This window comes from Rhea pennata, chromosome 1 (assembly GCF_028389875.1).
Source record: "Rhea pennata isolate bPtePen1 chromosome 1, bPtePen1.pri, whole genome shotgun sequence".
Lineage (NCBI taxonomy): Eukaryota > Metazoa > Chordata > Aves > Rheiformes > Rheidae > Rhea > Rhea pennata.
In genome coordinates this window covers 121,318,250-121,339,377 of record NC_084663.1, presented here as the reverse complement: position 1 = coordinate 121,339,377, position 21,128 = coordinate 121,318,250, and the positions used below count along the sequence as shown (strand labels likewise).

At 41.1% G+C, this 21,128-nt stretch overlaps 1 protein-coding gene across 1 annotated transcript in view; it reads right to left on the bottom strand.

Moving 5' to 3' along the window:
- Nucleotides 1–5,704: 5,704 nt before the first annotated feature.
- Nucleotides 5,705–21,128, bottom strand: part of UMODL1 (uromodulin like 1) — a 53,026-nt gene continuing 37,602 nt past the window's right edge. The window contains 8 exon segments of the mRNA XM_062576598.1: nucleotides 5,705–6,078; nucleotides 7,458–7,642; nucleotides 10,452–10,553; nucleotides 14,102–14,261; nucleotides 15,842–16,078; nucleotides 17,131–17,273; nucleotides 17,969–18,426; nucleotides 20,097–20,234. Coding sequence (XP_062432582.1) covers nucleotides 7,478–7,642; nucleotides 10,452–10,553; nucleotides 14,102–14,261; nucleotides 15,842–16,078; nucleotides 17,131–17,273; nucleotides 17,969–18,426; nucleotides 20,097–20,234 — 1,403 coding nt within the window. The 3' untranslated portion in view covers nucleotides 5,705–6,078; nucleotides 7,458–7,477.

The window sequence follows — 21,128 nt, the reverse complement described above, 5'->3', positions numbered from 1 at the left end:
TGTCTTCCCAGGGATGCCATGCAGCTGTCACTGATTTCTGTTAAGGAGCAGCTGAAGAAGGGCGGTGTGTAGTACTATGTTTTAAGAGAAACCCAGGACACAGGACCAGGGTCACACCCTGGGCATGCTGACACACTCACTTTTTTTTGATAGAAGTTAAGTGAGCGTTAGATGTTATTTTTAGGGGAAAGATAAAACTTTACAAGGTGGTGCTTCTGGCACATCTGGAAAGCAACAGACATACCTTCCTCCTGTTAAAGAATAAGGTGTCATAGCTGTGGCCAAATAAGGGGAAAGGAGAACAGGGAGCTGAATCAATGATGACAGACTCACAAAACAGGCAGCTAACAATATCTGGATATCTCCTGAGAAGTCAGCTGCTTTTTAAATGAACTGCATAATGTAGCCTCAAACAACTCATCAGCTGAAAATACACCTGGGACATAAACAAAACAGCTCCAGAAGCCAATTGCATTTTGTTTAACTGTTACTCCAGGCTTTTGCCCTACTGACATGGACAAGAGCTGTGGGGTTTGTTTTGGTCCTGTGCTCTACAATAGCAGTTTTCTGTAAAAATTAAAGTTAAATTCAGTAAATATCCCATTCCAAATTCCAGTTCAGCCCATATGCTTTGTTGAGTAACACGGTGGACATTATAATCTTACTGAGAAGGCATGATATAATGCACAATTAAATACACTGGACTAAGCATAAGAAAGCTATTGATACATAACATTCAGTAATGAGTCTCTCAAAGCTGGCACTAGAACAAACACAAGACCCTTCCATCCACATGTGCTAATAATAGTCATATTTGTTGAAAATGTTGAGGAGAAGCACTTCCTTCATCCTTTCAAATTGCCAGGTGTCAAAGGCCACTAATAAATGGGAACATTGTTTGAGGGCAGCATTTTACATCAAAGCTCTGGGTAGTATAAGAGGCAAAGCCAGACATTTCCTGGGCGGATTTGAAGAGGTTAAGCATTACTGAACATAAGCCATGAAGAACCCACACTGTCAATGTTATTAGCTGCCAGCACATTCCCAAGGATATTGTTTGCTGGAAAGAGCTATTTTACCCAACTGTCTCCATCAGAAAGAGGAGGAGAGCCTTGTGCAGCCATACCTAATTCCAGGCAGTTTCTTCCTGGAAGTCAGAAGTCACCACGACAGTCCTGGAGCCAGATTTCTTGGTACTTTGGGATGCACTTGTGTTAGCCTGTTGAGAATACAGCTTCCCTACAGCCTACTGCACCATTCCTGATCAACTTCCAAATACCAATCAAAAGTACCTCCATAACGGCACCATTCTTGGAGTACTCCAATACTCCTCAATGTTTATATATAGCTTTCCTATTTTTACCATAGGTTTTCCCAAATACCCCATCCAGCTAAGGAGAGAGTAAAACTTCCCATATAGCAAAGTGCCAAACATTCTCTGCACCATGAATAAGATAGTTGGGATGTACTGTCTCATCTCACTGTCCTTCAGTTCTGATCCTCCTCAGTTATTTGTAGCAAAAGCAGACACAAAACTGTCAATGAAAAGCAATTGTAAAGAGTTGGTGTTCTTTGAAGGATTAAATGGAAAGATAATGGAAAAGAAATGTCATATTTCTTGTAAAAAGGAGGACTCATATAGTAAAGCAAGAAAAGAGGACAATATCTTTTCAAATAAGAGCCTGTTACTTCATCTGCCTACAAATACTTGTGCTTTTCCAGAAGATAACAAATATTTTTATATTTGATTCTGGCTTTTTCTCAATTCCCCTTTTATTCTCACCTTAGGATTGCTAATAGCCTATGAGTCTCTGTGACTGTATTTGTATTAAGTCTCTATAACTCTTATTCGTGTGAGTCTCAGAGGAAAAATCTCCCTGTTTTTGGAAAGAAGAGCAGGAGAGGTAGAAAACACTTTCAAGTGATTTGCTGTACTTGGAAAAGTGCTGCACTGACAGTTTTCCTGTGTTACTCAGTTCACAACGAACCTGAGAGCATCTTCAGCACAATATGGCAGCTGTCAGCAGAGCCAGAGGGAAGAAAGTCAAAGAATCAGGCAGAGTGTCCCTGAAAACTCAAAGCTGAAGTACTGTCTCAAGCGGACCTGTTAAGATCAGGAGAGAGCAAGTGAAGAAGAGAAATCTGCAAAAAAAAGGAAGGGGTCTTAAAACGCAGCACCTTTATCAGTTTTAACTACTTAGCTTGCAACATGCCACAGAGCACAGGCTCCTGCACAGAGCACGTTTGGCTGTGCAGAAGTCATTAGGCGGCTCTGTGCTTTAGGTTTTCTGTCAGAAGGTAGCTAACATCATGTTTTTAGATCAACTGCAATTAAATATTCTCAGTTTGTCTAACTTGTTTCCTTCTGCAGCCTCCAAGAAAACTTTCCAAATGGGCATTAAGAAGCCAGCTCCTTTATATTTTAATGGCCGAGGACATTTTCAATTATCTCATTTTTTTTCCCAGCCCCCAAGGGATCAGAGCTTGGCAATGTTGTAATAAGATAGAAAGGCATAATGATGAGTGTTCCTGCACCAGGTGACCCCAGTGGGGTGTCCTCAGTGAACAGTGGGGACATCAGGCACTCATACCACTGCTCTTAAGTGCTTCTCAGGAAACAATGCAAGAGGTCAAAGCTAAATCTTCAAGATGCATTTCTACATGTTTTCAGCTGTGGTATTTGAGCCATTGGCACAAATAATTATCTAGAGCCAGCGCGTTATTAGCAGAACAAAAAGTGCGCAGCATCAGACTGTGGGGAGGAGGTGATCAGTGCTACTCCTTTGGAAGATCTCTTCTTGGACACAGAGCTATGTGCTTGGCAACAGAGTGCCTGATTGCTTACGTGGGCAACTGACCACAGGAGTCCAAAATGAGCCCTTCAAAGCCATCAATTCTTGCCCAAGCAGCAGACAGGGTGGAATCAGGAAGGACAGAGGGACCCTACTGCTCCATGTGTGATGCCTCAAATGAACAACCTGCTCTATGCCTCAGTGTGAAAAGGAGACACATGGGAACAGGGGTCTGAGAGGGAGGGGACTATTAGCCACTGAAGTGTAGTGGAGAAGGAAAAAAGATGATGAACAAAGAAGGGGCAGCAGCTGTGCAACACTTCTGCACGGGTATGATAAAGAAAGTAGTGGGACCAAGTGCTGTCATCCTTCCCTGCTTTTCACACTCAAATTCGGACAAGAAATCCACTAACATCTAGAGGCAAAGCTTCATTGAAGGAGCTCTGAACATACTTCCTTTGGAGCAGCCCTCAAAACTGGACAAATCAAATGCTCAGAGAGGCTGGTGTCACACTAGTTTTATATGGGATCACCACCTTATTGAAATTCTGTTACCAGACTAGAAGTGTTGAATTTGAATTTGAATACCTTTTTGGTTGCCTTAGATGTAAAACATGAAACCAAGAATACACTCATCTCCCTTGCTGCTTTGAGGAAGAGACTCTTAAGTAAGTGTGTGTACGTAGTCAGTCATAACTGCAGTACATCAGTATTTGGTCATGTGCTGTGTTTTGGGCATTGCTCAAACATTATACTGATACTGAAACAGTTCTTCAGAAGCTACCACATCCACAAGGCACACATCTTAATACCTGTGACTAAATCACGAAAGCAAAAAATAACAGTACAAAGGCCAACAGAAAGCTTAGGGAATATTTTTATTAAGACACCAAAACTGAGCTACACAAACTCTGATAGTCACGATAGCAGTTTCTGCTGAGCATGAAAGGTATCACATGCAAGCTATTACTCCGCATTTAAACCTGAGGACTAATGCTCAGCTTTTATAAATGACATAGCTCCACCGAAATCAACAGGCAATGTTCTAGTCCTGTCACTTTCAAGAAGCTAGAGTGTGTAAATATTACAAACTAGATAAATAGTAAATTTATAAATTATAGTAAATTAGTGTATCCTTTCACTGTGTCCAGAAGGCCAATACATTGTGCATTCAAGAGCAAACTGTGCAAAAGTAAAGTCACTCCTACAAAATAAAAAGTTTATAGTTATGTTAATCAAACTTTAAGATTGTAAGAATGAATAAACTGTAGCTTCATTAATGAATTGTAACAAAAGGGATTTCTATATTAGGATCTGAGATTCTTGCCTTTTCAGCAAGGAAAGCACAAGTCACAGATTTCTCTTTGTAAAGCCACTTGAATCAAAAGCAAAATACAAATCAGTGTTGAGTGGTAGTCTGGGAAATCTTTATCTTTTTCATCTGCTTAATCTAATTTTTGTTAGATACTAAGATTCCTGGTTAAGAGACTTGGCCTAATTGATCTCTGGGATCATGTCTGCCTTTAAAATCCATAAATAAATTTCAGAATAGATTTCCCAAACTACCACTCAACACTGATAAACCAGTACCTAAATGCTACAGCTCCAAAGAGTATTAGTGAGTTCAGGTTTATGGTTAATTTCCACTGAAATAATGCTGTCTATTGTGCTTAAAGAGGGATGAGCTTGTTCACTGTAAATTACTGGATCATATTTGACCCAAAGATAACAGACTAAACCGCTGTATTGGAAGAAAGCACGCAGCTATCAGAACGTGCTCGCTGTGGTGACAAGTTACCATGCTGCTTTCCTCTCCATCTTCCAAAGCACTCATTGGGGAGGCTTGGGGCAGCAGAGGGGAGAAGAACATCCTGGGGAGGAGTCCTGCAGGAGCTGCTCTTTGTGTCAAAGACTGATTTGAAGAGTCATGGCAATAGCAGGCCTTTGCCAGCTCTGCAGCCCTTTGCGTGTGACTTGCACCACAAATCTGACAGCATTTGTAAGTTTGGACTGCCATGGCTTAGGCTGAGCTCTGCCAAACCATGCAGCATCGTGCTTACTTCTGCTGAGCATGAACTTTCTTCTCCTTCAAAAAGTGACAGTCTAGGCCTTTCCCTCTGACACATAGAGGAGTAGCTTCCCTTGCTGTTACAAATATGTTGCAATTAAATTCCTATCATCATTTCTATTAATGGGTCGTTGCAGAGGGTGACTTAAGCAGCCAGTTCAGGACACAGTTGAAGTATGAGCAGCTGAGCAGGAACAAAAAAGGAAGAAGAAAAAAAAGCTCTGTAAAAATGCTTTTTATAAAGGGAAACTAGCATTGCAATAGTTGTAAAGTAAACCTTTCAGGAAAAGGGGACTATTGGAGGAAATTGCATGGCTTTTTGTTTCAGTTTATCCAGCTGAACAAACAGATTGTTGTTGTATCCAATGGAGCATGTAAACTAAACCCTTGCTGCTACATTATCAGTGGGATCTTGCAGCCAGTCAAAATACAGCTCAAATTTATATTTATTCCGCTGCAATTGGAGTGCCTTCACTTCAATGGGCAATACACTCTGGAGCTCAACTGCACAGTCACTCTGACTGACTTCAACAAACTAAATAGTTACCAATAGTTATCTGGAAAAATATGGACTCCCAGTAGCAGAAATAGCTTTTTTCCCCCCTTTCCACTAAGTCCTTATTGATTAGAAAATTTACAATCGTATCTCAAAACTCATGCTGAAGAACACTTAGGGCATGTTAAGCCTCAGATTCATGGTGTCTGTTCTTTATTTGCAGGCAAGCCTGCTACTTGTTCTCCAGCTTCTGTATACCTAAGGCGTTGTACAGCTAGGTCTTCAGCATGGCTGCAGCTCACCCTAAGTAAACAGGTAAATTGCAAATTGAAAAGGAGTTCTCTCCAAGGCTTTGCTGATTTAATTCCTAGAGTATTTATAGAAACATCAAGCTTGTCAACAGGCATACACACAGGTAATATAAGAAGGGCACATTGCAGCATGACATAGTGGGAGAGCCAGACAGTGGAACATGAATAGAGAACCATGAAGTCTTTTCCTTTTCCCTTTTGTTGTTTTTAATGGAAAAGCTGCCAAACAAGCTCACTTCAATCTAGAGCTGCTGACAAAAAAATCAGAGGGATACAGAATCCTTCAATATATGACATTAGCTTCAAAAATCGGTGATGCAACCAGCTGTGACCACCATCATGAAGAGTAATAAAAGCCAACCACTGAGTGAAGACAAGCTGCTGTTCTTTATGTGATGAGATGCGATCCATCTAGAAAAAGTAAAAATGAAATAAATCATGTCTAGGAGATGTAATCAACAACTTTCAACTATTTTCCAAAGTAGAAAAATGTGTAGGGAAGTAAAATGTGTATGGGAGAACACCTGAGTTGTTACAGAATATAAAAGGATCTGTTGGCTGAGACTCCAACATGCTTATTATATATAAGTGTTATGAACCTGACAATATCCTTTATGCTACAATCTCCTTGCACAACTCCAGAATTGTCATTAATTTCAAGTGTTGCAATCACTCATGACCACCAAGAGAAGAAATTACAAGAGCAGGATGATGAATGAAGGCAAGCCTCTCTTCTCCCTGTGCTGAGACTCAGAGGCTTTATAGACAGGTTTTAATGTACAGGGCCTAGATGTGCCCTTTAGGCAGGACTACAACTCCCCAACGCGACCTGTATCACCGATAGGACTGTACAGCTGATGAAGCTGTACCAAGAAGCCCCAAGCACCTTATCTTTGGGCATCAGACAGGCAGCCCTGCCTGCCTTCACTTTTAGAGATCTCTCTGGAGCTGCCCATAGATCACTGCAAGGGATGATCTTTGTAATATACCCACTAACACGATAATGTCAAATAAGCAAGCACCCAGGAACATCGGATCAGATACATAGCAAACATCCTTGAGTTGTGAAGCAATGTAGTGTATTATTTTTTGGCAAGCCAGTTTCCCCACCTATCCATCCTGCCCTTGAAGGCACAAAACTGCGGTGAGCAGTTAGGCGCATTCATTTTACAGCAAAAATGCTGAATCCTATGGCATTCTGGAAAAGTATCAGATTCCAAACTTGCAGAGATAGAATTTGTTGTAGTGGCTAACACTCCTCAGAGCTATCTTTTCAAAGTCTTTGTGGAACCATGTAAGTACTGCTTATGTACTGTCAATATTTCCAGCTCTTATGTCTAATGTGCCCCTATTTTCTTTAAAAATATAATCTCAAGCTTTTGCAGAAAGGCATAACTTCTGAAACAAAATTCCAGACAAAAAGACCTTGATTATAAAGACAGTGGTAAAGTTTCTCTCCTCTACTATACCAATCCATGATATAATAAACAAAGTGAAATGCTTTTTAGAGGTGGTTGTAGGCACTCTCCAAAAGTGGCATGTCATTTACTATGGCTGAGACTGAAGTTATGAAGGAAGAGAAGGCTGTCCTGCTCCTACATAGTCTGCAGCATTTGAAAAACAGCAAGAATAGTAGGAATTTCATGTTTGCTTCTATAATCTTCCCCCTTAGTAAAAAGGATATAGTTGTACAAATACTCTTAACTTGAAAAAGCTTATCTGCGAGTATTTAACCAGTTCAGGAAGAGCTAAGCAGTCAGAAGAGTAATTGACCATGATTCAGTACTTACTTCTCATATCTTGAAAATAGCTAATCGTAGAACACTTGGTAGCTGAAGTTGTCAGACTTGATTCTGAAATTGTATCTTCCTGTCTTTTGTTGGTACCGGAAAATGAAAAGGCCTGCAACTCCCAGCACAAAAACAAATGCAGCAAGGACAATAAGGATGGTGTATCCAACTCCTAGCCCAGCCTCCTTCTCTCTCTTTGAATCAGATGCTAAAAAAAAGAAAAGGTGAAAGACAGAAGCTTTGAAATTCCTAAATCTATTCCTCGGATAAGGAGCCAGTCAGTCCGTAGAACCTTGCCTGCAAATTAGACAGCGTACTTGTCAAAGTACGGAGTTGTAATATAGAATTGTTTTGGCCTTTTGGGGAGGGTGCTTCTCATGGAAATGTCTATGATCTACAATCCAAGACCTGTCTTTATATACAAGTATAGAATCCCTGCAGACTTATGCGTGATGTGTGTTTGGACTTTCCCTCTACAATTTTCCATTAAAATAAGACTTAAACAAGGGATAAGGATGTGCAACTTTTTGAAATGCTTCCCTACTTTCAGAACAACCCAGGTATGTAGAGGTGGAGCAATCTTTCATCTTATTCCTGCTCCCATTCATCCAAGATTATGAAAAACACCTGATTTCCTTTCATCTCATAAGTAATGCTTCTTTAAACACAAGACATTTAAGGAGAGATTCAACTTATAAATCAACACACTCATATTCAGCAGTGTATGTGAGGGTCTCTCTGTACATTTGGGAGTCTAAACTCCCATGCTGGTTAGCAGAGATCCAGCCAGTGCAGTCAGTGGAGCCAGGTAAGTGATTTACACTGAAATAGTCACCAAGGCTCAACTTTGTAGCCTGAGCATTGGCATCTAGTGGCACATGACAAGCCAAAGGGTATACAATGTCTGCACAGGGCTGGCAAACATAGCACAGGATCTACAGGAGACCTTTACTTTCCTGGAATAACATCCAGATACTGAGGGAAAGGAAGGAATAGGACACCGTCTATCATCTAAAGCAGCCTATGCATGGGATACACAGTGAAGTCCCTAGTTGCCAGCTCTCTCCCTAGGCCCCACTGACCGTCAATAAAATATATTCCCCTAAGTTCAAATATAGACATTGCCATGCAAGTGGCCAAATCTGCAGGCAGAACCTCCCACTTCCTTAACATTGTGCAACTATTAATGTTTGTACAGGTACTCTTGCACATTGCCAACTTATTCTGGCAAATGTTTGATGTAGCTACAGAAACATGTATTTGTATACATTCTCAGGACAACTCTTATTTAGCCTTGCACTTATACAATATCGGAGGTGGACAGAAGACAAGTACCAGTGCACATACGCCTGTAATTAGAGACAAAATCTTTGACCAAATGGCTCTGTCGATAACCAGGGATGTACACAATAGCAGAGTCCAAACTACATAGTGTCCAGGACATTACTCCAAGACAGGTCAAGGCAGTCTTGCATATCATTTTTAGGATTTACTTCTGAATTTCTGCCTCAAACCAAGGAATGAAAAAGAAGATGCACAATGCAAATGGCAGCCTGCAGTACTGCTAAGACCAGATATAGACAGGGGAACATGTTTATCAGTGGGCTTTGCTATAGCATGTTTTTTTCATGTTTCACTGCAGCAGCTTCCCTGACATAATAATTGACATTGACTCCTTCAATACAGAGTGAGATATCACTCTCTAAGACTAACTTCACACTTAAAATGCAATATGAGTATCTGAACTGGAAATATTAGACAATATTCTGCAGTGCCACATAGCTGCACATTTGCCTAGGCATGGATGTAGTACAGCCCAAATGCTAAAGCTCCCATCAAAGTTCCTTTTGTATGATGGCCATCTTTCAATATTAGAAATACATCAGGGTCTCTGATACAAATGGGAGAAAGATCTACTTGAAATGAGTGCTGTACAGACAGAGCTGTATTAATTGCTAAGGTTAAAAGAAAAAAAATGATTTGGAAGTGAACACTGAGAGCCTGTTCTAAGTGACTAATACTTGCATATAAAGGAAGAAAAATACAGTATGCTAAGGAAGAATTTGTTTCAAATTCCAAAAGAACATTGTGACCATCACAATAGTGAAGAAAAAGAAACATATAAAAATCAGTTGACAGTCTGGCACTATCTCTGCAGTTAGAAAAGCGTTAAATGACTGACAAAACAGACAATCAGCAGAAGAGCAGAGGGCAACTTCTGCCTATTCGTATTAGGTATGTATTATAACTCTGAAGCTGGTGTCTGCAAGTATTCTTAATGTGTATTTTACACAAATAATAAATAAGAGTGCAAATAGCTACAGGAGGCTAAATGATTCAAAATGTTAGAGGCAACAGTTGCCCTTGAAACCACTCGGGGCTAAATGCAGAAGACACAGAGAGCAGTGCAGACTGGACTTTGCACTAAGTACATGGTGCTGTTCTTCACTTTTTATTAACCCATATTGTACTGCTCCACTTGATCAGCCAAAGTGCTATGTACCAGCTAGGCACTGCCACCTTCCCTCACAGCATTAATTAAGTCAATGTCAGGGAATCTAAGGAAACATGTCAATGCAATTGGCAATGCAATCTCTTATCCCCTGTGATTTTGGACTTTAGAGTTCAATATAACTGGTTTAAGAACAGTGTAGTGCAAATGCTACAAAAACTAATTACAATCTAAAAGATTCCAGCCACTTTGGGATTCTACGATTGTAATAATTGATTTTGTGGATGCCTTTGGACTTCCTTGCCTGTGCAAATAGCTGTGTGAAATATTTCCTTCCTCTTCCTTTCCCCAGTTGCCTAACTATCCGATAGTCACTTCATTGAGGAGGGCAAAGACTCTTCCACACTGCCACATGGCTTCAGTAAGGACTCCCGCTTCTCAGAAAAATATGCAGGGGTTTTTGTATCTCAGTTTTTCAAGTTCCTTTGCCAGTGAAAAAGAATCTAGAAACGGTGGTTACTCTGTGTCACCTTTTTGTAAACATCTATTCTTAACTCACCAGCAGATTTACATAGGGGTCCCCAGGACGTTCTGTGTGTAGCAATTGTTTCACCAGTTTTCAGGGATCGAACGCCACGACATCTCTGTAACGATCAATTCAGACTCGGATAAATCATATGGCTGACTAATTAACAACGCAAAGCCTTTCAATGACTATCTGAAAGTCCAATGTTATTATGACTCTTTGGGGTTCTACTATGCTTCGTTACACGACAATGAACACCAAATGGAAAGTCAAAAGGAATGGCATTAGGGAAATATCAGTTTATAATCTGTAGTTAGTTGCACTGGAAAACACTTCCATGAACAGATATTTTACATAGACAATCTCTTTCTTTTCATTACTTTTCTGTTTGTTTTAGGGAAAACCTACAGGAGAAAAAAAATCTATTTTACATGCCAGGTTTTACAATCATTTTTATCCAGATACTTCTACTGCTCAGAGCAGGCACAGCGGATACTATAACCAGCACCAGCATCAGTAGTGGCATCTTTCACTCCCTGCCAAGCTTTGGGTCATTCTGAAGGAATGCACAACTCTTCAGTAAGACTGGGAACTACTAGTTTGGGAAGCCCTGCTCTGTGCAATATTGCGGGTGAACTAGCTACTTTAGCTTTCTGTGAGCAATATTTGCAGAATACACAGTACAGTGTCATCTTCTGTACACTTCCTCAGTAGCACCTTTTGGTTTGTTTGTTACTATTTTAGGTTGCAGCCTAAAGGTCTGTACTGGGGTCCATAGCCTGTTGAGGTTATTCTTAAGAAGTTGTGATTCTCCAAGAAGTGCATGTAAAATAGAGAAGCTGCAGCATCATACCATAATCAACAAATAAAGCAGGAAAGTGTCAAGGTGTTTTAACAGCTTATCTACACAAGATTGTTTCACCAGTGTCACCAGTCTAGTTATGCTGATACACCTATACAAGCCTTTGTCAGCAACAGAGCCTTTGGCCAGGTCAGGCCCCAATAAAATAGCCATATAACTGTAACTTTGGCCTACCCCTCAGTAGCTTTTCCAACTGAGCAGATCCACAGCCAAAGAATACAGTTACATAGCATACATACATTCCCTGATGGCAATTACTTTTTGGTTACACCTGGCCATAGAGTGGCTGTGCTCTCCTGGACATATGGCTCTGCCTAATGTTACTGGCATAACTTTCCTCTTCCCATTTAAAATTATGGTTTTTCTCCATTTCTTACTACCTTCCCCTGCACTATATGTATTTTTTCTACTCCAAACTTAAGAGCATCTTACACTCCTCCACCCAAGAAAACAAGGAATTGAAAGACTGGATGAGAAGAAATGACAAAAGAAGTAAGTCTCAATTTTGTGGGCTGACAGAACAGAAGCAAGTCTGCCACGAAGCAAGTCAGTATTGCCCGGAGCGGCAGACAGGTGGAGGAGCAGAGCAACGCGGGAGTATATACAGTGCCTCCCTGGCACTGTACCCTTTGCACAAGTCAGCTAAGGGCTGGAAGACATGCTGCCATTGCGGCCCACAGCAGGGCCCTCTGTCAGCACTGATTTCAGAGCCTACTATCAGTAGCTTCTTCCCCTGCTCTTTGAATGACTGAGTCGGATGCAGGGCAATCCCTGCTCTCTGCTAGCAAGGGCAGGCGGGAAGGTGGGGAAAGACTAGGTAGGCTTTGTCCCCTTTGCCCAGAAGTAGCTGGTCAGCAGCTGTCCTCTCTGTGCAGGTCCTGTGAGGTGGCCCCTTTATCCCAGCGGACCCAAGGGGCAAGCAAGCAGGCTCTTAACTAATCCTGCAGATACCGCTTTGGCCTAAACATGCCTCCCTCTCTGCTTTCCCCCTTAGCTCTGAGGGCTCCAACTCTCTCTCTCCTTGGTTTCCAGAGGGTTCGCAGTTGCCTGAAGTGATTTTTTGTCTTTGCTTCAAATGTCCTTGATCTTTGCATCTCTGGCAGCTCCTCCTCCCTTCTTTGTAAAAGCTATTGTCAATTTATCCATCATCTCTAGATATGTATAGTACCTGTCTTCTCCATACAACATTTTTAACTCAATCTAACATAAGTTTTGCATAAGAGGAAGAATAATATCTTTCCTTTTCCTTAAATAAATACTATCTCCAAAAGAGGAAGGTCTAGCTGATTACCTCTGCTGTGCCATGTTAATTGCTATTGTCAATCCCAACCATACCTCCAGGCCTCATTTTGAGTTCTTTTGCAGCCAGCTAGCAGAATTACACCATCACCAACCCCTGTAACTCAGATCAGAGTCAGGCTGTCAGCTGGACATATACCTAAGCCCCAGTCCACAGAGTTGCAAGTCTACTCCAACAGCAAACACAGCAGCTCCTCATAAAACCATAGCTTCATTCCTTGCATCCACCATACCTGCCCGCGCAGTCCTTGTTTTGCCTGTCCCTGTTCTCCCCTGCCTGACTCCTACCACCATGTCCCTCCTCAGTTGTGGGGGACACTGCTTGTGCCCACCATGTCCCTCCTCAGTTGTGGGGGACACTGCTTGTGCAGCCACACAACCAGCTGGGGGAGGGAACCACCTTCTCCAAAGGAGAGTATAAGCTGTTTTTTGCTTAAGCATTGATTTTTAACATGTAAAAACAGCTGTGAAACCTGGAGCCTTCTTTCCATCTGTCAATCACATTTCCTGTTCGTCCTTTTTTTCCTCTGGAGGAAGCTTTATGCTTTGAGAAAGGAAACAAGTATCTGCTGCTAGTCATTAGTAATCTTTTAGGAAAAGGTCATTTGCTTTATAATGAGCTCAAACTGAGTTCTTTAGAGCTGGAGGAAAATGTTAAACAATGGAAGAACACTAAATTGTTAATGAAAACATCCTTGACAGAAAAAAAAACCAGGAAAGTTGGCAGAGGGAGAGGAGAACTCCTATGTATACGGCAAAAAGGAAAAAAAAATCAACGAAAGCTAATTTTTCTTATTAATATTGTAGCAACATATTTTTAGAGGAAACTGTATCACATACTTAGAAATAAAAAGAAACAAAGCATTGATCTGGAAGACAATTGGGAAGACAATTAGACAGAAGTTGCTGTAAGAACATTGCTTGGTTTATTACTTTAGAAAGCCCTATTAAACTCTACTGGATTCACAGTCCTAGAAACTTAATGCCAAAGAGTTTCCTAGCCTGGCCCCTAAACTCTGACATGTAGAAGTAAATTTCAGGGGGAAAAAGGACAGAAAGACATCCTAAAACAATTTTGTCAGACTTTTTGCTGAAACTGCTAATATGGGTGTTAGGTGCCCATTTTTATAGTGTGTCCATCTGAGCTGTATAGGGATCATTGACACATATCTGGACGGTCTGTCTCATTTTAACTTCTATTCATTGCCCTCTAGATACCCCTGCAGCAGAAGTGAAAGGCTCAGTTCTCAAGTTCTTTAATTTTGATAACTATTTCTGTGTAAGCTCCATGCTTTTAAATAGGAGAACAGGGAACAGAAAGAAAAAGGTGTGCGCTTCCATATGTCTGTAATTCTTCCCAACTCCTCTGGGCTCTCAGTACAGAATGGAGGAAAATTTCAATGTCTATTTTATATCCTGTTTGGAAACACGAATCCTTCATTTTTGTAGAAGAGCTGTGTATGGCATATCAAAGAAAAATATGCATATAGGAACAAAACCCTTACCATCCTGCAGGTACTTCCTGGAGTCTCCATACAAATATGAACTTTGCAGTGTAGGTAAACCACAGAATTGTTGACAAAGGAAAAAATTTTCAGTTTAAACTGTGCTTTACTTGAATTTCCATTCTCTAGTAATGTAGTATACGTGTTTGGGATGGGACAGCTGAAAAAGGAAGAAAAAAAAAAGCATACACAGTAGCTAGGGCTATAGAAGGTATATTCTGGCAATAGCATATGATAACTCCAGTTATAAGCCTCCTTTTGAAAGTCATAGCCAGATGCTCTGTAAAGCAACTATGCTGCAGGGATTTTTTTGCTGCTTTATTGTTGCAGTAACCAAATGGAATAGGACATTCAAGAACTGTTTGAAGAAATGGAAAGAAGGAAGAGAGAAACAGGGAGAAGAATTTAAACTTGACTTCAGCAAACACAGAAAGTGAACCAAACAATACACTAGAAGGAACAGCTTTTGTTACTAAAAGAAAGGTCTATCATGTATTTTAAGGTGGAGGGTGAGCCTAGGGAACAAGATAGAAGGGTGAGGTCAGGAATGAACCTCCTCTCTCGCCAGAGCCTGCTGAATATGGCTTGTGAGTCACACCATATTTCCTGCACCTAGGGAGGAATAACTCCATGCACCAGTACAGGCTGATCTGTTGGAAATCAGCTCTGCAGAGAAGGACCTGAGAGTGTTGGTGGATAAGTTAACTGTGATCCAGCAATGTACCCTTGTGACCAGGAAGGCCAATGATCTCCTGGGGTGCATTAGGAAGAGTGTTGCCAGCAGGTCAAGGGAGGTGATCCTGCCCCTCTATTCAGCCCTGCTGAGGCCTCATCTTGAGTACTGTGTCCAGTTCTGGGCTCCCCAGGACAAGAGAGACATGGAGCTACTGCAGAGAGTCCAGTGAAGGGCTACGAAGATGATCAGAGGGCTGGAACATCTGCCCTATGAGGAAGGGCTGCGAGAGCTGGGCCTCTTCAGCCTGGGGAAGAGAAGACTGAGGGGGGATCTTATCAATGTGTATAAGCACCTGATGGGAGGGTGTCAAGGGGACGAGGACAAACTCTTTTCAGTTGTCCCATGTAACAGGACAAGAGGCAATGGGCAGAAACTGAAGCACAGGAAGTTCTGCCTGAATGTGAGGAAAAACTTCTTTCCTGTGAGAGTGACAGAGCACTGGACCAGGTTGCCCAGAGAGGTTGTGGAGTCTCCTTCTCTGGAGATATTCAAAGCTTGCCTGGATGCAACCCTGTCTAACATGCTCTTAGTGACCCTGGTTGAAGACGGAGGTTGGACTAGATGATTTTGAGGTCCCTTCCAGCCTCAACCATTCTATGGTTCTGTGATCATATAGGAATCACCTAACTTAGGCTTTCAGTGATGAGTCATGCAAAGCCTTGTCAATATCTGAACCACAGAGAAATGGGCAAAGCACATTTCAAATATACATACAGTACCAACTGCCAAAACCACTTATTTATTCAGATAAAAGGTACAATTCCTTTAAAAACTATGTAGGAGACAACCAAACAACTACCACATTCTGCTTTGAAAACATTTTCTTTTTATACCTACCTTCCTTGTTCAAAGGAGACATGACCTGTCAGAAGGGTAAAGGACTGTGCATATGAACAGTGAGAACACAGAAAAAAGACTTTTACAAGATATCACATTAGTTGTCAGTACCACTGGCATATCCAAGGTATGGCACTTTTACTACTTGCAAGTAGCATTTGCTGTACCTGTTGTTGATAAAAGTGAATGAGAGGGGATCCATCGAATTACTAGTTGGAGTTGCCCAGCAGTCAGTGAGTACCACCTTGAGCTTAGTGTTCTCTCTCTGGATCCCCACTTCAATCAGTATATCATCACTGGCAGAAACACTGAAATTTTTAGGTATTGGGTAGTTTCCAATGAACAACTGCATTTCTGTTCTGAAGAGTCCAGAGCCATGTAAATCCTCAAATATGGTGTAAATTCTGAAACAACAATTCATCTCTTTAAAGACCCCAGATTTGACTGTGTTTCTGTAAGTCATAAGCACAGTGTCTGTTTCTTCACCTCTCACACACATTATAAGGAGGAGTTATCTGCAGTCCAGGATATTAGGAAAATTTTCAAGAGAAAGGGGTGAAGACGCATCAAGTTTTTGGGTGGGGAGGTAGGAAGTGAGGGGGAATAAGACCATAAGCTGTCTTAAAGTTCAAAACAATGAGAGCAAAAGCCGTGAAGTGACAAGTCTGAACAATAAATGAGGGACATGAAGAAATGATACAGTTCAGAGTGAAAGAAGATACAAGGCCTGACAAAGATTTTATCTGGGGATGTAAAGGAAGGTACAGTGTTTGGAGAGACTCAGGAAACAGCAAGTGGATTTGGTAATAGTTTTAAGCTTGGTGCTAGGGCAGAGAGAGGAGGCACAACTGTACAAAGGGAGAACATTCACTGTCACATCAAAGTCTGCTGTAGCCTATTTTGTAGCCATAAATGGAGGTTTTCATTCCATCTTACTAGAAGCTGGAGCCTTTCAAAAATATTTGCATTACATATCTTCTCTTTTTTTCTAAGCTAATCAAGTAACAGTTTGTGGGAGTTAAAAATTCCCATCCTCTGCACCAAGCCTAGCACCCGCATAGCAGTCTGAATGCCTGAAGCAGTAGAAGAGATAAAACATAATTATGTTTCAAAAGCAGGTAAATATTGTTATTGCTAATTGCATGTGATTGCTCAGGGAGGCAAAGAGAGGTCAGGAGTTCTGGCTCCCAAACCTGCATCAGTAGTTCCCAAAGATTAATTTTCATTTACAGTTTAACCAGGCAACAGTCAAGCTTTATGGCTGTTCGATCTGTTGGCATGTTGGGTGGAGCAGCAGAAGAATACTTAACAGAGATCATTTGAGCTCAGGATTCATAGGTTGTCAGGTTATTTAGCACAGCAAGCGCTGTCACTGAATACAGCTATGACTGTTGGGGATTTTCCCCATACAGCAGTGCTGAACAAAACAGCATTTCAAGGCAGAGCTGTTACTTACCCTTCTGCAATGTATGCGGATGAAGTCAAGACATCATTCTGAAACACACAGTGAATTGGACTGGCAACTTTTAAGTGGTGGATTACTCCCTGAGAAGAAATGTCATTTCGAAGTATTGTTTTTACTACAGTATTAGTCACATTCTGGAACACAGAAATAAGAAAGCAAAACTTGTAAACATCAGTGTTTCTAGGGATATAGCAGACCTACACGCTTACCAGCTTCAAGTAGTTAGGAACTCTCCATTCTCCTGAGTGCAAAAAATCAAGCAGATTAAGCCTCTAGCATCTTTGTTGCTATAGAGCTAGAAAATAAAAATCCATCAGCCTTCCTAATACAGTCTGCAATGGTACTTGCTCTACAAGTGAATTTCTGTACTTTGGCATAGCTTAAGCCTTGTGTTTGGTTTGGGATCCAAAATTTTAAAGATATGGTACTCCCTTTAACAAAGACGGTCCCCTCTCATGATGCTCATTAATATACAGTAATAATTGGGATATTTGTTTAAATATTACATTGGAATTGCTTTTAAGAAAAGAGAAGCTTCTGACAGCTGCAAAGGGAACCCAAAGAAGCACTGGAAATGAGTGTCAACCAGGAGAGGCTGCTGGGTTTTGCTGCCTGAACCCAAAGGCTCTCTTCTCTTTCTTGCTTGCCCCCACACAGAGAGGTAACTTTCCACTTGCAAGAAGGGGTTTTCCTTGTCCAAAGATTTTTTTTGGACAAAATTTCAGCAATTAACAGATAGTATTCCTAACTCAGGATGTGTCATTGCACCCCACGGAGCGAAAAAAAATGCTCTGGGGCTTCTTCAGATTCACTGACTCAGAGCACTTACCGTCTCGATTTCAATGCCACAGTCGCCCCAGCCTGCCTGCAGTACAACATGAGTGCCGTTGCTGATGCTTACATTGCAGCGAGGCTCCCCCAGGTAGAGGGAGGATTCGGGGATAGATTCCTGCTGTAAAAATCTCTTCTGGATGGTAAGGACTATCTTCTCGATTTCACAGAACACTCTAACTGCATCTTTAATGGAAACCTCCTGGGCAGGTTTAAAAAGGGGAAGAGGAGATGTTTGAGGAGAAAAATCAGAAGTTGACATTGGATCTGTGGTGAAATGAGGCAACACCATATCAGAGAGGATGGTGTTGTCCAGAGCTTTGTGCCCTGTCGTAGAGGAGCCCAGTGCAGCAGGGAATGAAACATGAGTCGAAGTCTGCAGAGACGGCACAGGTAAAACTATGTTGTATACAGGTTTCTTATCCGTCATTGTTGCCTCTTGGTGGATAGGAAGTGCTGAAGAGTATCAAAAATAAAGGCACTGTTGTAATTTATGGATTCAAGGTGATTTCATATGACAAAGGCAAGCCCTTATGAGGACACTAGCAGTTACTGGCAGGAAATTAGTGCTTAAAAAAAAAAAAAAAAAAAAAAAAAAAACTCTATTTACTGCCAAAGCTGTGGCTTTTTCTTAATACACAAAGAGTCTGAGAGAAAAGCTAAGTGCTTCATTTCCCCAGAGCTGTAATAATAACTTGTGTGCTCAAGCAAACCAGGCATATAGCTTCTGGAAGATCAGCAAGAGATCTCCAATTGTAAGGCACTCGACAGGCATTCAGACTTTTTTGGCTAATACTGATGAGGGAACTGAACACTTCCGGTTTTGGAGGTCTAAATAGGAGCAGAGCTTGTAAAAAAATCTGGGTCCATTTGTGACTAGTTGGTACCTAGAAATTATGACCCTCCACACTTTGGAAAGCTTGCTTTTTGAGGAAATGAAGGGCAAACCTTATGCAGCAGGTCCATACTGTGCGTGTGCCCTGAGAGACAGAGTAGGGAGTTAAGCAAATGGTGTTAGTAGGATTCCAGGAAGAAATCAAACAGGGGAAAGGGGGAATCAGGAACTGATAATAATGTGCATGTGGAACACTCCACTTCCAGCACAGGCTCTGGTGTTTCCCCATGCATGTCTCTTTAGTACTAGAAACAGCCTGAGCGTTCATCCACCTTTGATTTAAAAAGCACCAACATAATAAATTCAACATAATAAATTCCTTCCAGGAATTTATGAAACAGGGTGTGTATTCCTGTAAAAAAAAAAAAAAAAAAAAAAAAAAAAAAAAAAAAACTCACAATATTTTTTACTAGAGTATACACATAAATAATATCAATTTCCCAAGCTGCACATATTAAAAAAATCTTTCTGGAACTCCCCTTCCCAGCTTTTGGGAGTATCCCACATTGGAAAGTTGCTGATTTGAAGACAAATGTTAAAAGAAATAGTCTGATCTCTTTCAGAACTGACTTTCTTAAAAGCTCATTATCAAATGCTAAGTGCCTGATTAAACAAAACAAATGAATGATCGGTATCAGTTTACAAATCCTTATTACTTCAGCCAACAAGTAGCTTATCACCGTGGTTACAAAAACAAATACAAATTACTGAAGAAACCTGAAAGAACTTAGAAGATTCATCATAAGTCAGCTAATAAATGATTCCAGGAAAGACAGAGGGAGCTAGATGAATTGACCAATATGAAGAAGTCTTTTGTCATCCCAACATTTCATATCTGCTGCAATACAGAGGTAAAGCAACCTACCCTACCCTACACTTTCTATTACCTTCTCCATTATTTCTGCTGCCTCCTTTACTACTGCTAGTGAAAATAACTCATGCTCCTGTTAATCCTATCTACTTTTAATGGCAAATACAATAAAACAGAATTGTTAAAAGAACATTACAAAGATCCCATTAAATATTCATACGATAGACTGGAGTATTGCAGTCAGAAATGCTTAAAGTCTGTTGCAAGACATTTCCCATTAAGATGCAATTGAATACAACAAAACAAATCAATCCCTGGCAAAATTTCAAGGCCTGTGGCAAGTGTGACCTAATGACCCAATAAAGATCAGATCACTAAGATTTCAGCCAGCCATTAGATAATAAAAGAAAGGTTTTTTGCCTTCACAGTTTCTTCCAGGCCTTTCTGGATGCATATCAGCAAATCCTTCATTGCAGCTGCACTCATAAAACCCAAGTGTGTTATGACATGATGCATCTGGGGAACAGTCATCTTCTTCCATTGTGCACTCATCATAATCTGTTGGGTATATTAAAAAAAAAAAAAAAGGTAAAGGTGAAAAGTGTATAAATGAAAAAGTGATGGTTGTGAAACTTGTGCACAATGATATCATCAGCATATCATGGTGGGATTACACTTTGTCTGTGAAACTGCACCACATGTGCCAGGTAGCTGCTGGCTCTGCAGAAAGCAAAACAGTAGACCTACAGCCTGGAGGACTACTTGCACGCCACTGATGGTTCCTCCAGGAACACTGCCACTAATGATGCTGGGGCGGGGGGGGAGCTCACCTAAATGTAGGCACCCCACTCCTATACCCCTAAACTGATCAACAGCCAAAGGGAACACTTGTAAAACCAGGGGGTTCCTCGGTTGTGTTCCCCATTCCACAGACCTGAGGAGATGGTTAATAAATGCCCAGCATTAAATGAAGCAGTCTGAAGAGCAGGGGGCTCATATGACTGGCCCAAGTTTCAGTGCAATTGCTTTTTTCATTTTTCTCTGGCCTAAATTTTCATTTTTGAAGAGAAAATATGCATAACTTCCCTTTCTCTTCCCAAGGCTAATCATAACTGTGCGGATATGAACATACCACCATAGATGGGATTGAGAAAACAGCACTAACCCTCAGCTCTGCAAGGACTTGTCTCTGAAATAAACCACCACCACAAGACAGTCTTGATCTTACTAAATAATGAACAGGTAGTGATGAGAAAGCATCACCACTTGGCCGAAACACAGCAAGGCAAGAAGTCTTATGGAAGTCAAGCAATCATGCCTGTACATACCGGAGATTCGAAAAGAGCACATACATAACCTGTACTAAGCAGTAAAAATGCAGACTTGGTAGTCCTTACATTTAGGACCACTTATCACAACCAGAATTCACAATGAGTACAGCTTTACTCAGCT